Genomic DNA, 18,109 nt, shown 5'->3' with positions numbered 1-18,109 from the left:
GCTCTGATTAATTGCTATCGTTTCTCAAAGCGTGACTTCATGCCACATTTCAGTGAAACAGTAAAAAACTCTGTCTTCCAGGACAACTTCCCCCTTCTTTTTTCCATCTTCTTCTTCCTTCAACTTTCTTCTTCTTTCTCATCCTTTCTCCTTTTGCTGCTTCTTCTTCTTCTTCTTCTCCCTCTCCCTCTCACTCTGCCTCTCCTTCTCACTTTCTCTATTGTACTCCCTGTTCTCCCAGCGCTCTCCCAAACGGCCTGATTTATTATCTCAAGTGTCGGGGCAATGAAATAATTGGCTTTGGAGAGCAGCGTCCACAAACATGTGTGCGCATGCAGATACATCAACTCAGCCGTCTTTCTATTGAAAGAATTTGTTATTTTGGATAAGGTTTCCGAACCGTTTGGATGGGGGTCTAAATTGGAGCACTGAGAGGGTTGCGTCAGGGCTGAGTATGTGGTGGTGGTGGTGGTGTAGCTGATTTACTTGGGAAGTTTGCCTCTGGTGATAAAGGGCTTCAGTGTAGACTGACTAATAGGAAAACTGTAGACAACAGTTGGAGAAAGTGGAATGCACTGGTGTTACACAATTCATGCGTCTTAGCCAAGAGAAAAAACAGATCCAGAAGGATTGAGAGACCTCAAAACATGGGACTACTAAATGTTATAATAGTGCTGCTGTTCATGAACTATGTCTGGGTTTATTATTTGTAGTTTGGTTGTAGTTGTAATTAGGTTTATTTTGAAAATTTAAAATCCTTATTGTGTGAATTGGTGTCTACGGGATCACCTTATGGCGTCCTGGAAAATCCAAATCTTAACACACAAAATGCATTAAGCAAAACACGACGTTGGACGCCCACAGACGGGTGCACCGCAGCTGCTCTGGGTGACCATCACTATGATGTGAGAACATTAGTGGCCGACAAGCCCGCTGCGGCCGACTCTGCTCCTCTCGTTTTGAATACTCTGGAAGCCGTGTGACGCAGATGCAAATAGCAGACGGCGAGATGCTCGCCGCGTGTGCCCCGCTGTGTGCTCGTTTGTTTTCTGCATCACTCGCCGGCTCACTCCGTGCCACTCGGTCGGTGCCGGTTCTCGTTTCTGCCGGGAGTAACATTCAATCACTTCTCCCACTCATTTCATCTTTAGTTGTCCTCCTACAAGCACACCATATTCCTCATCCCCCTTGCTCCCACTCTTAAATTCATTTTGTTCATCTGGTTCTGCCATCAGCCCCATTTACTTTAGTCATTCTTGTGTATTTCTTTCTTTTTTACATATGTATAGCACACTGTATTTGAGGTGATGTACAGCCACTATACTGTTTAAGAGATTACAGCCAAATTCTGATTATAAACTGTCCAAACTGACTCACCACCTCTCCTCAATTGTCATCATAGGTTGTTAGCCATTATTAGCAACCATAAATTCCCTGCTGCCAGGAATGTGACAGGATCAGTGTCAGTCACTATTAAATATTTCTTCAATCTATTAATCTGCACATTATTTTTTCAATTTCTAATTGGAAATACAGCTGTATTATTCTGTACAGCAAGGGTGAAGGGCCACACCGGGTTTTAAAATTTGTCAGACAGGCTGGGCCGGTCGCAGACTGGGGCTAAACTAATATTATATCCAACGCGAGTAGCGACGACAGACTCTGCTTTAACAAAGGTCGCTAGTGTATGGAGTACGCCATGAAGGATGAAGAAGAAATTAATGCATCATTTTTATAAATGCTCGATGGGCCATATATGGAATGGAAATGTATAGTATTTAGTTTTATAGGTCTGTATGTGCAAAAACATACTTGTAAATAAGCTGGAACGCAGAGTTTCCATGCTAGCAATTAGCATCCTCTCTTAAGCCTTTGATCATTTCTCAAAAACAACTGATAAACCACGAGGACAACTACAAAGCTGTGACCACAAACCAACAGTCAGATTAAATTCACTGAAATAGACCAAATACTCAGAGGTTCAACAGCGAGGAGTGGTTTTAATTTATTTAGTAGGCATGGAACTTCTTCTTCTTTGGTCCCGGTTTGAGCCACAGATTGTGTCGTTGCCCTCTGCAGGATGAAATTATCATCAACAACAAGCGTTTTTCAAGTGTCTGCGTCACTGTTCAATACATTTCTTAACTTTTAACTTGTCTCTGCAAAAGGCCTTTGAGGTCAAAGAGTTGTTGCAGCCCTAGTCTATATCACTCTCCATCCTCTCTTCTTCTCTCTTTTCCTCTCTGCTCTGTGTTGTTGCACACACAGGGTTGGTTTTCCCATTACGATTAGGTGTCACTGGGTGTAGTTAAACAGAAACCGTAGACTGCAGCGTCTGTGCCATCCAGTTGGCAGTGCCATAGTACATAGCGTCTCGCCTGGCATCACTGCGAGTACCAATCAATACAGCTATACCACTACTGGGCCTGGGCCACCCAGTCCTCCCAGCCGCTGGATACCAGCGGATCAGCTGGACTTCTCATTATAGACCCACAAATAGCACTGGTTGGACTTCAGCGCCGTAGTAGACGCTGCACATACGAATGCAGACGACATGTCCGACATTATTATTGTAAAAGCTCCAATTGCATGATTGATGTCTGTGGATTTTCTTTACTTAATAAGGGAGTTGATAATTGTGATGAGACGGGAAAGTCTTGTGATTGATTCTGTTGATGACGTAGTTGGTTTTCCATGAATGGCAGTCGCTGGAATGAGCCATTGGCAATTTGACATGCCATGCTTTTCTCATCTGCAGACGGTCCTCCTCATCTGTCTGACACAATTAGGACAATCAAATCCGGCCTGCTCCGATTCCGTTTGTCTGGAAGTCTTTCACGAATACGCTGTTTCAGATAGCTGCTCCTCTTCAACTGAGACTACATGCCATTCACATTAGTATGCATTTAATCTGCGAGTGTGAATGTATACAGACACAGGTCTCCACAGTGGATAAAGAGTTATCAAAAGACGAGACTAGATGGATGGAAACGGTTTAAAAAGGTGACTTTTCTATTGTCTGCTTACATGAGAAAGTTGAAAGCAAAGTAATGACACTGGCTGGAAATTAATGGAGCAGCTAATGAGATTAAAGCAGACAGCACACATGTTAGTGTTTTACAGACAGACACATGTGCTTTAAAAGCAATGCATCTTTCACTTGATGGATTAGGCTGCAGCGTCTTGAGGGTGCTACAAAAGAAGATGGAAAGCTGTGCTGATGTTGAGTGCTTCACTGTGTCATCGTGTGCATGTTCAGCTGCCTACTCATACGTTTTTCCTGCCTCTGTGTTTGGATTTGTGCGCAGGATGTTGCGTCTTTATTTGCCTGTGTGTAATTTCACATCGACCTGAATGTGTTGTCCGTTCATTGTGAGCTCCTCTGCATACGCAATTCTTTGTTTGTGTATTTGAGGTTTCACAGAGTGCATGTTTTTGTGAGTTTACTTTTGTGCATGTTTTTTGTGAACGCAAATGACACAAGATGGTCAGCATTGTGCATTCTGCTGTCAATCATTACGATGGTATGTCTGATGTGTAAGTTACATTAGTATTTAATTAGCCTGGCAGATCTTTAATAATTTCCCCACAACTCCAGACCAGTCTTCCTCTCCAAAAACTTTGTAGGCGGGTAAGTTGGTCTGTCTTCCAGTCTAATTGTCCAGTACAGAGCCAACACTGTGCTCAAAACCTCAAGCAGTGAGGCGCAAGACTTTTTGGACGGCAGTTTTGACAGCGCCAAGGGAGTCTTACTGATCCTCCCGTCAGTGTCTAACAGTCAAAACCACCATAAAAGTATTCTTAACTATGTAACAAGAAGCTTCACATATTATTTATTATTTCTATCATCAAGTCTATTACAAGTTATTATGGGATAGCTTTGGGTGTTTATGTATCACTGAGCAACTAAATGTGGTTGAGTTTGTGTACATGTTACAGAAGACGTGGATAAAATCCTCTCTAGCAATTTATGATGTTCTGCATAAATATAATTTCCATCCAGTAAAATATAAATACGCTTGAAGCAGTCATGCGAAAGCCCTGGTGTTTGTTGGTATGTTAGTCCTTGTACAACGCTCTCGTGGAGCCGCTGTTACACCACCCTTGTAGCCCGTTGAGTGGTGAATGTGAAAACACACACGGTTTTCCAAAGCCACATCTGACGCATTCCCAGATTCTAATCTCTCGGCCCTCTTAAATAAAACGTCTTCCTCCATCAAGTGTAATCATAAACGTAGACACACATCCTGACACTTCTCGCTCTTTTCCGCCGAGAGCCAGTGAGCCGGCCTGGAGTCTGAATGCGAGCATTGTTGCCCCATCCGACCAAGGGCTCCTCAGCGGCCTCTGCTTCCCAACGCTCTTTGGAAATGAGAAGTGACATGTGAAAGTGGTGCTTTCTTTACTCGGGATAACGACGAGGAAAAACACTCAACAATGCCAGAGCAGAGATGGACCACTCTCCTTGTGACACAACTGTCTCTTTGTATGCTCTCATACAGCTCTCACACACACGTATTCAGTACATCATGACTAAATATCTGGCACTTTCCAGCTTATAGCAGGGAGACGGCAATTCCACTCAGTCTACATGAATCACCATACTGTCTGCATGGTGATCCATACTAGCACTATGGAAACAAATACACACTTTCAGAGAGATAGCCACATATTTACACACAGATTTGCACACCCAGATTCAGTGCCACCTGTCTGAAGTAGAGAGGTGGGTTGCTAAACGTGTTTGTATAGTAACTGGGTAAGGACTTGCTCTAACATTAAGAAGGCCAAGGAGGAAAAGGAAAGAGGGGGCATAGAAAGACAAAAGATGGTAAGCCGTCCTGTCAGAGAGCTCTCTGCACCACATTATCTGGCAGTGGCAATCCCTCCTGCAATCCTTCTCGGCCCCTGTAATTATCATAATAAGGAGCCGCAATTTTCCTTTTTCTCAGTGTACTTGTTAATTGCGACTGCTGGGTCAGGACTGGGGTTAAGGAAATAAAGTGGGGAAACCAGAGCCCGCTTTAGAAGGGGGGTACACTGGGAGCAGCTTTTATTAGTTTCAATCGCGAGTGATTTAATAAAACAGGTGGGATGGCATTCAACGGGTCACCCAGAGGGGACTGGCCTGCAGCAGCAGCTCTGTTGCATCACGGAGAAAAATCTTTTGACATAAAAATTTTAAGTACTTTTCACTGCTTTTTTTTTTCTCCTAATTCTTTGCAACATTATTTTAGGTTTTCATCTGGTCCGCTAACTCTTTACAGAGCTTATATCACATTAATCTTTATAGGTGGTCATAATACAATAATGGATTTTCTGATCTTGACCGAATGCACTAATATTAAATGATTTTTAGTCTTTCTGAGCTGCACCGGGGCCTGTGGCCTTCAAGGAAGTGTATAAGAAGTCATAAATATGCTGTGTGTGGAAGGGTCTATGCCATCTCAGTGAGGTAAGATGAAATGACACACTCCAACACCAGATATGATTGGAGGTAATTGTATTTTAATGTCCAGGAGGCCCATTCCCACTTTGTACTTGTTTTTTTCCACGGTCGACATCTGGTGTGAAGAACGCCAGCATGTGTTTCCACTACACTTGTATTTATACCTCTAAACATAGCAGTCAACACAGTCAGTCAGCAGGAGTTTATTGTCGCCGTTACACTTTTGCCGTTAAGTGACATCATGTCAAAACACGTCGGCCTCCCTGCCCCGGCCGCTCGCGTTTGTTTTCCCTTGTCGCTCCCAATTTAGAGGGAGAAATAATGTTTGTCAAATGCTGTGGCGTTCGGTTCGGTTCATGGGGCGGTGTTTTGAGTGGTCGTTACGGGCCGAGGGCCGCGTGTTTGAAATGGAGCACTGTGCTTGTTTTCCCTGGCGGCTTAGGAATAGTGGAGTGGCTTTAGTTGTGGCCGTGGCTCGGTTAGAGAGATGCTAAGATCCATCTGTTGCGCTGTGTGAATTACTAGACAGGCCACACATAGCCTGCCCTAGACTCCGAGACGTGTGATGAGCAAGGGCCAAGACGACTCGCCAGCCCTCTCGTCATCCATAGGAACCAATGTACAGCATAAGCCAACCAGCCCCCATAATCTCATCCATTCAGCCCATCAGCTAGGGGGCACTCTAATTGCCTTATAAATATTTAGTTTGCCAGACATTGATGGTGCCAACTAAACGTGGTGAGAAATCCAACTTCCAGCTTGTCTTACTCCTCTTATCTGCTGGAGTTTCATGGCACTACAGTGCGCTGACAGCTTGCTGGACAACCTTGCCTCCATTCCATTCCCTCTAATAAACACACGCTCTCATACATAAGGGGATCCAAATATCAGTCCCTATTCTCTCTCTCTCTCTCTCTCTCTCTCTTGCTGCACTGAATGAGGTGTGAGCCATTTGTCATCACATACTTAAAGTGGCTGCCATGTCGGCATGTGTGCTCCAGTACACTGTGCATGGGGAAGAGGGGAGGGGGTGATGGCTTGATACGGACAAGCGTCGCTCCAGTTCTCCCCCATCACACAGCAGACGCGAAGCCGGCACATTTGAGCCAGCCCAACAATAACAATCAGAGGCATTTATGTGTTAGAAATGGAGATATAGAGCTGGGAGCAGCAGCTGCATATGGTGCTGATCATGTTAGGATTGGAGTCTTCGGGATCACCTTACTGGTGACTAATTGACCACAGCTAGGAGGCTTTCCTCAGGCCAAGATGACCTCGTCTCTATGTTTGTTGCTGTATTTCCTTCTGTTCTTTGATAGCTGATTTTCTGTAGAAACTTGCTTTAAAGTCTATTTTTATAGTGTAGACTGCAGCAAAGACTGACAACAGGAAGAGAAAATCAGTCCCTAACAACATAAAATTTATTTAACCATCCTGTGTGCACACCATGCTGTCCTCCAAGAGTGGAGTAGAGCCACTTGATGGTTAAGTGGCGCCTTGTCTCTAATTGGTAACATAGCGCAGCTCATTCATCAGGCTTAGCCACTGTCCAGCATCAATCATTCAGTCTTTTGAGGTTTCTGTCAGGCCTGTTTGGCCTGACTTCAGGTGGAAGCCCACGGCTACCCTATCACTGAAAGACACACAGACACGCTTGCATGCACGCAAAAACACACCTACACATGCCTGTCGCTCATGCGCTTCCACAGGCGTAGTCGTTCCCCTCCTGACTTCCTGTGCTGTTTCCATGCGCGGGGAAACGTCTGAAATGGCTTCCATGTGCCAGTAGGCGTTGAAGGCTCAGTGTAAACCTAACCATCAGTCTGTGCTAATACTTAGCTGCTCCACCAGGAAGCCCATCTTGTTGCTGGAGGGTCTTTACTCAACCTTGTTTCTTCCTCCTTCCGTACGGCCCCCTCAAACACATAGCTTATTTAGGTTCAAGCCTACACTGTTTATGTATTTGTTTAACAGAGCAAGCACTCCTCATTAGTGGCCACGCATGGCTGGATGTTGATGATAACACCCATAGGGTATCACGGCACAAGAGGGGGAAGGTGATGCTGAGTTCAGGAGGTTGGATTTGCCCCCTTGGTTGCAGCAGCCTCTCGGTGCTTCTAAAGCATTTGTCAGGCCTCCAGGAGAGGCTGATATACCCCTAGAGGACTCAGAGAATGAGGTCTGAGGTTGTAGTGAGGTGGAGGGGGAAGGGGTATGTGCTTCAAGGGTGAGACACATTCTCTCTTCGGTTACATTTTCTATTTTATGCTTACTGTGCGAAGATAATGGCACCCGAGTGTCCTCACTGCTTTGTATCGACCATAGATAATATAATAATGTCATCAGTGCTGTCTTTTGTTTACCCCCTTAAACAATAGTTTTTTTTTTTTTTTTGTAATTCACCAGCAAGCAGCTAGCTGGCATGTACATGGGCCAATCATGTTGGACAGTAAGTCAGATAAAGTTTCTCGAACGTCTTCATAGTCGTTGCAGCTTTAAACAACTCAGACAAGAGACACAAGACACAAGAAGGATCATGGGTCTGCATTATATGTCCACAGATAACCATGTTTGTTTGTTTCACCACTCATGGAAAAGTCCATTATGCATGGTTGAACAATGTTTCCCATTGCCACTTCCAATAAGTGGTCTTTGCAAATGGCGCCAGTGGTTCATGATTTGAACAATATGTTTCAAAACACGATTCTTATCTACACACCATATGTCAGGAGACTATATATGTAGGTATATACTGTATAGAGGGTATCTATGGAGTTTGTGCAGACTGATCATTGCCGTCCAAGGTTACTTCTCTGCTGTTTAGTTAGCCTTTAGACTGCCACCAGCCACCAGGCGCCTCAGGGGACACAATAAAAACATCCATCACACCACTGAACATGAGCCTACTCAAAAAAAAAAGAGGGTGAAAAACGTAGAGAAAGTTAATCACCACATGTCTGAATACTCCTGTGAGATTTCCTGCAGACTCCCCATTTCACTCTGTTGTCTGTCACAGTCCGTCTCTTTCCCTGTAGCACTATATTCTTTTAGACACTCACACAAAAAAAGTGAGTCTGGGGGCCTTGGCATCACAGACAGCTGCTTTAAGTCACAATCTGGGGGTTATATGTGACCCTGACACTGGGCTCTGACAGTGACTTCAACCTCTCTCTGACCTGCTTCACCAACTTCTCTCCTACTGAAACCTCTCAGGTTTCTTTAATTAGCCCAATTATTCTACTAGATTTGCAACTCTCTGCAGACCCCACCACTGTCTTATCCTGGTGTCTTATCCTGGTTCGATCTCTACACACACACACACACACACACACACACACACACACACACACACACACACACACACACACACACACACACACACACACACACACACACACACCACCCACCCTAAAGGCCTTGAGGAAACCATTATCTAGGAGGAAAACCATTAGATATGAATAGGTTGTAAAAACAATGAAGATGACATGCTAATGGTATTGCCAAAGTGGCACAAACCAGAGGCTCCTTTGGTCTTTGAGGAGCTTTTGTTGTTTTTGATATCTCCCTCGATGGTAATAGCCAGAACAACTCTGAACCTGTCAGAGGAAAGCAAACAGGAAAATAGCTCATCACTGGAGCGTCCACGCGTAGGGTGAGTTGTTGTTTTAGTCCAGCAGCCTACCTGGACAGTTGAAATAAAACACAGCCGCTCACTGGGGTCAGGAAGGCTCCAGCCTGGTTCATTTTTTGGCGGCAGAAATAACAATAGTCTTTAGGGCTGATGGGAATAACTGCTAGGAAAGGGTGGAAGAATGAGTTGGAACCACGACAAACTGTGTCAACTAGACCACACATTTGCCTGGTTCAGGTCATTAGGCCGAAGCGAGGATGACGACACGTTGGGTTGCAGTTTGTCATCTTATTCCGCCCTAAATCCCAGCCAGGTTGGTGCCTAAATGGTGTTTGTGGGAGGGCTGTGACAGGTTGGCAGCCATTATGCCTATTGTTTTATTGTGAAGGGGAAAAAAGGCTGTTTGGGTTTCCAGGCAAATGCATCACAGCTGAGCACTGTCATTTCAAATAAGGAAGTTGAAACACTATACTCTTCTCAATGTGTCTTCTTGGCACCAAGCACCAATCTCATAAATACATGTGTTTATGGGAATATTTTTAGGCTTCTATCTCCAAGGTCCTTGCCTTCAACTTCAGACAATCCGTAGAAGAATATTTGAAGTTATAGTGCTTCTTTGAATTTTCTACATTTCTGCATAAAAATTACATCAGTGAAGTCCTGACAGTAGACAAAGCGAACCCAATGGATTCATTTGGAAAATGAGCCAATATTACATCTCTGGGAGTTGCACTGCTAGAATTACAAGTTCACTTCAATGCCAAATGAGAATCCACGTGTTTAAAGGGGTTTCCAATCAATGTAATGAGACTCATGTGTTGTTCAGTGCCTGTTTGTTGAGGAAAAATCAAGGATTTGTCTCAGTCTGATCTTCACAACACATGTTTAGGAAAGTGTTTGGACGTGTTTCTGAGGCGCTCAGAAAAAGAGTTGCTGTTGCTCATCATGCTGGAAAAGGTTACAAAATCAGCTCTAAAGAGAGTGGAATCAACAAATCCACAAATTAGACAGATTATGAACAAATGGAGGAGATTTAAGGAGACTGTCGACCAACAAAAATCACTCCAAAAGCAAGATGCATGGTAGTCCAAGAGGTCAAACCCCTAAGGTTCTTTCCCAGGGTAGATTTAAGCAACTAAAGGCTTCTCTCACATTGGCCAATAGTAAGTAAGTAAGTGGCAAGGACAAAGACACTTTTTTCCTGTCTACTGTTTTCTAAGCATCTTGTAGACAAGCCAGAAGACTATTAGGAAATGTTTTTATGAGCAGATGAGTCCAACGTAGAGTAGTTTATTCTGTCCATGAAACATAGCAGTCATATTGTTCTTGATGGGCCTGTTTTGCTGCATCTGTGCCAGGACGGCTTGTCATCAGTGATGGAATAATGAATTATGAATGATACTAGCTGAATCTGAAGAGAAATTGAGTCATGCATCAAGACAACTAGCTCAAGAACACAAGTTGTTATAGGAAAAAACAGTTAAAGAACAAAATTAATGAACAAGGCCAATAAAACTTCTAAGAAAGGACCTGAAGCAAGAAGTTCGTGTGAGGAAACCAACCAGCATCTCAAAACTTTAGCAGTCCTGTTCTGAGGAATGGGCTGTCATTTCTGCACAAGGAGGTCATAGCAGATACTGAAAACTTACCTCACACAAAAAATACAAATGATGAAGAATAAATGCATAAGTATAATGTTTCCGTTCTGTTTCATCTTTTATGCAGAAATGTAGAAAATTGGTGATACTGCCGAACATACCCATCCTTTCAGATCAGTCAGTGTTCCATTGTTTATTTGTATTAAGCTAAATATCACATTGAATGCTCCTATTGTTCTGTTTTCCCTTCTTTGAGACAAAGCCATAGCTTTGTAGTATTTGTCATTTAAAAGACAGCCTTCTTACGCCAGTGAAAGACACGTCCACCTTTTCTGGAAAACTAATCATAAATCAGCCATTTGGTAAAAATGAGCATCCCGAGTGCAGTTTAAAGTCCTTCATTTTCAACCAGATCCTTTTTACTGTCCTCTGAGGATATTTGCCATTTGACATTTGAGCAGTAAAACATTGCCCAGACAAGCAGAAAGGCAGTTCAGTTCACTCCATGTGTGATTAGTGTCTTTAATTCCTTCTTAGGGAGCAACAATAAGACGTGATGACCACACTGGAGCCATCCTCGTGGCCCGGATCATGAGAGGAGGGGCAGCGGACAGAAGCGGTCAGTTCCAACAATTTTTCAATCTTTTTTGTAGCTGTGTGTTTGTGTCTGTAAAAACATTTGTCTACGGTATGGTATTAAGTGTGAAAGTGATATGTACAGTGCAGCTTTATTACACCAAGTGTGTGGAAAAGAAGAAATGGATTCAAGAACCTAAGCTTGCCGGCTCTGTGCCATAAATTGAATCAATCCACTTTGAATGAATGACAAGTACATGGAGAATCTTTTCTCTTAGCCCATGTTCTCAGTTATATTTTGTATTCATTGTGTCCAGTCTGTTTTTCAGCTGTGCCACAGTCAAGCCAAAGGCAAATTTCCACATGTGTGGACAATAATCTGAAATGCCGCCACAATAACAAACATTAATCTAGTGTTCTGTACACATCCTCAGGCTTGGTGCACGCTGGATGTCTATACAGTAGCTCACCTGAATTAAGACATTAATATAATGGAATATCGCAATGGTTGCAGATAAATAAACTTTGTGTGTCTGTGTGGTAGGACTGATTCATGTTGGGGATGAACTGAAGGAGGTCAATGGAATCCCTGTGGATGACAAGAAACCAGAGGAAATCATTCGTATTCTGGTAAACCTCATCTCTTTCTGTGTGTGCTATCCAAAGGTTTCTTCCATGTTTTATCTCCGCTCCCTTGTGAAAATAGCATTTCTTGTTTGCGATTGCAAAACAAAAAGAAAACTCCCTTAACTCATCCAGACAGCCAAGCCTCCAACACATCGCTGTGCTGAAAAACTAAACACTGGCCTTCCTGTGCAAGTCTTTCCTGGCCTTTTCGACCACATGCATAGAGCCACACGGGCTCCCTGGATGAGGTTGATCCTGTGTAGTTTCTCCAAACAGCCTTTTGCCGCGAGCCTCAAATGAGCTCTGTCATGTTCCTGGACGTTGCCAGGGGGGAGATGACTGGAAAGGATAGAGTCTCTTAAGCTCTGGAGACCCTCTCAGACACAAACGCCTCCAGTGCAGATGATAGCTCTCAGCACCCCCCCACAAACACACAAGCAGAGCCAGGCCAGAGTCATTCAATCCTAATAACCCGTCCAGTGTTGAAAATCCAAACATTGCTTCACATTACATGACTTTCTCTTTAGATTAGGTGCTTTGTAAAGTATTTTGCAAGAGCAGATGACTGCTGTTTCCGTCAACTTCACTTAACCTACTCTATCTGTCTCTCTTGTCTTCCTCCACTATCTAGGCCCAGTCGCAAGGAGCCATTACTTTTAAAGTGGTCCCTGGTGTAAAGGAGGAGGCGTCGACCAAGGAGCCAAAGGTACAGTAGGTTCTGTCCAGGCTTAATCGTTTCGTTGATTGGATTACATTCATCAACTTGAAACACAGATTGAACTTTCCTGCGTTCCAGCGAGATACCTTTTTGTTGGACGCAGAACATTGTTTTTGAGCCGCTGGGAGGAAGTGATGTATGTGCAAGGAAAGAGAAGACGTAGACTGGTAATGAATGGAAAATATAGTAACCGTTGTGGGACGGTGTCAAGTTATTTACATTTTTCTACAGTAAAATTGGAACTCTGAGGAATATAAACACGTATTTTTTTCCTAATGCAAAGAAGCCCTATTTTAACCCTAAACATTCATATAGTTCACATTTAAATGCATTGAAACCCAGATGCCACCACGCTGCTAAGACACTATTCTGTCAGTACTAGATAAGTATTGTAGTTTGATACCCAACTGTGTACTACACAGAAAAATATTCATTTAATTGTGCTTGCACTTCTGTAGCAGTTTAAAGATGGTCAATCAGACACATGTATCAGGATCTGCAGATTTATTTCATGCCAGAACAGAGCAGCAGAGCAAATAGCAGTGAGTGACACAATAGCAGCAGGCTCTCTCCAACTCCATATATGACAAATTACCCCTATTGCAAAAAAAAAAAAAAAATGATAACACAAATGATAAGATTCAAATATTGAGTGCCATTAGGTTTTGAGAATGTTCACATACACCCATCAGCCACATCATTATGGCCATATATTCAAATTAAGTGAATAACATTAACCATCTTGTGATAATTCAATGTTCTGCTTAGAAACTTTTGGACCTGCTATCAATTTAGACATGTAGCACCCACCTAGACCAGACCAGACACCCCCACCCCATAACAATGACACTCCTTGATGGCAGCAGTCATGCCCAGCAGGATGCAGCCTGACACAGACACACACACAAAAACAGTTTGGGAACAACTCAACAAAGCACGGAGAACAGCACCAGGTGTTGACCTGGCCTCCAAATTCACTAGATCCTAAACTGATCAATTATCTGTGGCCTGATCGACAGAGGCCCCTCCCCTCAACCCATAAGACTCAGAGACCCCCACCAGACACAGGACACTCTCAGAAGACCCATGTCTGTTCTCTGATGACTCACAGCTGTTTTGGCACAAGAGAGACCTACACAATATTAGGAAGGTGGTCATAATGTTATGCGTGATCGCCGCAAATCATAACTTCACTCATTTACATTCCTTTGGGATCTGATTGTTGTCTGGCAAATATCTGCTGTGCCAATACAATTGCTTGAGTGGGCTTTACACTGTTCATTACATAGTTACTATCTGTTACCAGACTCATGCTGAAAAGAATTGGCTACAACTGGCTGGACAGTAGCTTGAACTGATCTGTTTTGAAACGTTTAACTGTCACTCCAACCAGCATACCATCATTTTCGCCCATTGCAGTGTTGATGTACCATTTCCCACATGCTCATCTATCAGTAGCAGACAGAGGCTGGTTCCACTCTCCGTTTAAAGCTCCAGGGTCGAAGGCTGTTGATCATTATTCATGAAGAAGCCCACCCTCTATGTTTAACAGAGGATGGGGTGGGTCACCGTGTAATGGTTGAATCTGCCTCGCTGTTTAAGGAATCCATCTGAATAACAGCCCACTAATGCCAAACGCCACTCCTTCATGAAAACAGCCTGCGAGCTTACATCAGGTAATGTAGATGTATCAAAGGCCAGTTAAGTGGCTGAACGGGTCCTGGCCAAAATAAAACAAGCCAAGGGAAGAAATCAGGACATCTCAGAGTGTAGATGTATGAGTTTAAGCTGCAGCCAATAACAGCCAAAGCGGCTGTTATTATGACCCAAACAAAACATCTCTGCTGAAACATAATTTCACTACATGGCACAAAGCACTCTTTAAATCAATAGGCCATCGAAATAATTTTAAAAAATATAATCTCTCCTTCACTCTCCCACATTTCTCTCACACACTCATGTGTGCACACTTTCCTTCCCTCTCTTCTCTCTTTCCACATGTGCTGAGGTGTCTTAGGAGTGATAACTCATCGTGACAGAGCTTAATTTGGACAGAAGACACAGCAAGGTGCTTTAGGTTGCAGCTCGCCGCCCACAACAGAAAAACATGTCGAGATTTTTCCACTGTGAGCTCCAACATGCTTTGTGTTGATGAGGTGTGTGTGGACCTCACTGCCAAAGTAAATTAGACCCTAAAGAAAGAAAACAACTTGGTTTATTCCTTAGTGTGGAAAGATTACAGATATTAGCTTGTATTTAGAAAGATAGGGGGGTGGAAAACATCACTTCCAATTGAAGTCTCCATCTGGAATTGTTAAGTCTTACCACACACATTACATGGTGACAGGGCTTAGTGCATCACGTGTGAATGGAACAGCGAGGAGTTGGCCAGCACTTTGTCGGATTCAGCCTCTGATTGCTGCAACCTTTCTGGAGTAATCACCCCGAGCTTTGTTGAAGCACCTTCAGTGTTTGCCATGATGACAGTGATTAAGAGTTCACACTCCATGGAGAGGCGGGAATGTCTTTCACAATGAACCGTTGCTTTTTCCTTTTGTGTCCTCAGTCCAGCTTTTTGTTTTCTTCCCTTACTCCCCAAACGCGTCTCCCCCACCAGGTGTTCATGAAGGCACTCTTTGACTACGACCCTAAAGACGACAAAGCCATCCCATGTAAGGAGGCTGGACTGGCCTTCAAGAAGGGCTCCATCCTTCAGATAATGAGCCAAGATGATCCAACCTGGTGGCAAGCCAAACACGAGGGGGACACCAATCCACGTGCTGGCCTAATCCCGTCCAAACAGTTCCAGGAGAGGTAAGAAACAGCCTCAACTAAAACTACTTTTCCTGTTTACAGATTCCTACAAGCCCAACCCGACAGCCTTCACTGCTGTCACAGAAATTTCACCCTTTTCCTCTTTCCCTCTTTTCTTGCCGCACACTGCCAAAATAGTCTGGATTTCCGCACAAAGTCTGGCCTGAAATGAGTAATGACAGAAAATGATAGCGCTGGTACCGATCCACTTTGGACGGCAAGTGGATGGAAAATCACACATCAGTGTGTGCTCTGCGTTGCACATCAAGTGCAACACAGAGCTCAGGAGGCTGGGGCAGTTTCTTGGCATCCCCTGAGTGCACCCCGAGGAAGAAAAGAAAAACACAAAGACGGAGGGTGAAGAGCAAAAGAAGGGAGAGAACATTTCACGTCCAGATTTATCAATAGCAAGGTGTTTTTCTCTCACCTCCTCGCTCATTCACCTCCCTTCTTTTCTTTCACCAGTCTTGGCTGACAGAGTGAAACTGGTGGATATTGTAGAGTGGGTTCTCCGTAGCATAGCAGAGAGTGTTTATTATTCCCCCGTCGGTCATGAAAACTGATGGTTTTATTGTACCCTTTTTCTCTATTCCCTCCCTCTCTCTGTTTCTTCTTCTAGGAGATTCGCATTGCGACGATCTGCTGCAACCCTCCCGTTCCAGCGGACCTCTAGCAGACGATCATGTAAGCCTATATTATCTGCTGCTGTGTTAAACCCTCACAAACCAGACAGTACACTTCAACAGGTGGGTGGGCCGAGTAGAACAAATGCAGACAGATGCTGCTCAGCACAAGAATCCACTCCGAAGCCACCACTGAACCGTGCAGATGCACTGCTTCACTCTTGTCATCAAAGGAAGTGTTGTGTCTGGATTTACCTTCCTTTTCATTTTCCCGTCTGCTCCATGTTTCGTTCCCTCGTCGCCGAAAGTGCCTCAGTCTCTTGCCAGACTCCTTTTTCCTCTGTTCTTCTCTGCCTCTCCACCCATTGATGCGGTCTGAGTCGTGCAGGAGCTGTAATGTGAAGGAGGAGAAGGTTTGCCCTCTGGAAAACCTCTCTGAGCCTTTACACCTCCCAGCCAAAAAACAACAGCCAGCACATCCCATTCAGCCACATCTCAGAGAGTGTAATGACAGATAAATGATTTGATACTACATCCTACAGATGTGACTTGAGGCTCCATGACGCTCTGCGGAGCACATTAAAACGAACCTGTACAGTGACCTTAACTCTAGCCCCAGGCAGGTCGGTACAGCAAAGGGAGAATACATCAGCATGAATATGCTATAACAAGCTAGAACGTAGGGGATCAGGAAATGGAGGGATTATTGCTAAATTACCCTTATAAATCAAAAAATTGTTGATTGCTTCATAATGAAGACAGAAGACTTAAACCATGTTACAGAAGGACCACAGCAGAAACTATTAAGGATGACCTACAGCGTCTGGTTTTAGATTTAAGACGAGAAAATATGCTCATAGACATATACAGGAGGTGTTTTATAGGATAACTGTGAATCATATTTCCAGTCAGTGGCCAATCTTTGAGATTTGAATGAACAGAAGATATATTTTAATCAGAAAGAAAGAAACCAAAAAAGCTACACTGATCAGCCACAGCATTAAAACCACTGAAAGGTGAACTTAATAACATTGACCATACTGTGACAAATCGGTGTTCTACTGGGAAACGTTTGGACCTGGCATTCATGTGGATGTTACTTAGACATGTACCACCCACCTAGATCAGACCAGACACCCCCACCCACAACTGTTTTGGTAACAGAAAGGGCGACCCATACAATATTAGCCAGGTGGTCATAATGTTATGGCCTTTTGCTGTTTATTCCACGACTTTTCACCTGACTGAAAAGCTCTTCGAGGGATTCCCTGACATTATCTATGGTTTACAAACAGATGCCAAACAGCCATTTGGTTTGTATACGGTGTGCTGCAGTGAACCAACGGAAGGCTCTCCAGCCGGCTTCCTGACCGCAAATTATAATGCGACTGCCTGTGCCTGCCTGTAGCCATGTAGGATGAATCCATGATGTTTCGTCTGATTACCAATATCACTTTACTTCATTTTTGCCGAAGAAACGTCTCTAAAAAGCATAAAAAAGTCAATACTTACTCCTCTCTTCTTTGATCCTTCATGCCATTTGTCTTCATCTCCCCGCCCCCTGTCAGCTCTACATATCTCAACGTTCAGAACACGTAACCACGTATTTAGGATTAATGAGTTCTCCTCCGCAATGTCTTTCCTTTCATTTCTTTGCCTTTTCCAAATATACAAACCCTCTGCAAAATACACTACACTTGTACTTGGCTTTATAGGCCTGCTCCGGTCCCACAATGACCCCATTGAACCAAACCGTAGTTCTCATTGGCCATATTTTTCACTGCAGATTACTGCTGTGAGGTGGACATGTCCATTTGCCTACTTGTTTCCCTCAACATGGCGGCGAGCCCTTAATGTAACGTGACCCTTTCAATATGTAATTCTCTCTGAAATTACCAGAAGAGTTACGCTGACCACCTCTAAACTTAGCGCTTGCCTCCGATTCAAACCTACGGGTGAATTATAGATGTTGTCATTTCCTGGTTATGTTCAACCGCATACTGGCATGCATGGTGCTGCGTGGCCAAAAATAGCCTGCTAAAAAGTTTTAGACAGACAGTGCTCTACTGTTCC

General features: G+C 43.8%; 1 protein-coding gene across 1 annotated transcript in view; it reads left to right on the top strand.

The window, feature by feature from the left end:
• Nucleotides 1-18,109, top strand: part of odad2 (outer dynein arm docking complex subunit 2) — a 185,183-nt gene that overhangs the window by 78,430 nt on the left and 88,644 nt on the right. Inside the window, exons 7-11 of the mRNA XM_047568767.1 lie at nt 11,216-11,297; nt 11,799-11,884; nt 12,513-12,587; nt 15,217-15,413; nt 16,033-16,097. Of these exons, the coding sequence (XP_047424723.1) occupies nt 11,216-11,297; nt 11,799-11,884; nt 12,513-12,587; nt 15,217-15,413; nt 16,033-16,097 (505 nt within the window). The remainder of the gene's footprint in view (nt 1-11,215; nt 11,298-11,798; nt 11,885-12,512; nt 12,588-15,216; nt 15,414-16,032; nt 16,098-18,109) is intronic.

This window comes from Mugil cephalus, chromosome 18 (assembly GCF_022458985.1).
Source record: "Mugil cephalus isolate CIBA_MC_2020 chromosome 18, CIBA_Mcephalus_1.1, whole genome shotgun sequence".
In the NCBI taxonomy this organism is placed as follows: Eukaryota; Metazoa; Chordata; class Actinopteri; order Mugiliformes; family Mugilidae; genus Mugil; species Mugil cephalus.
Note: the sequence above shows the minus strand (reverse complement) of the source record. Positions and strands in the feature narration are given on the sequence as shown.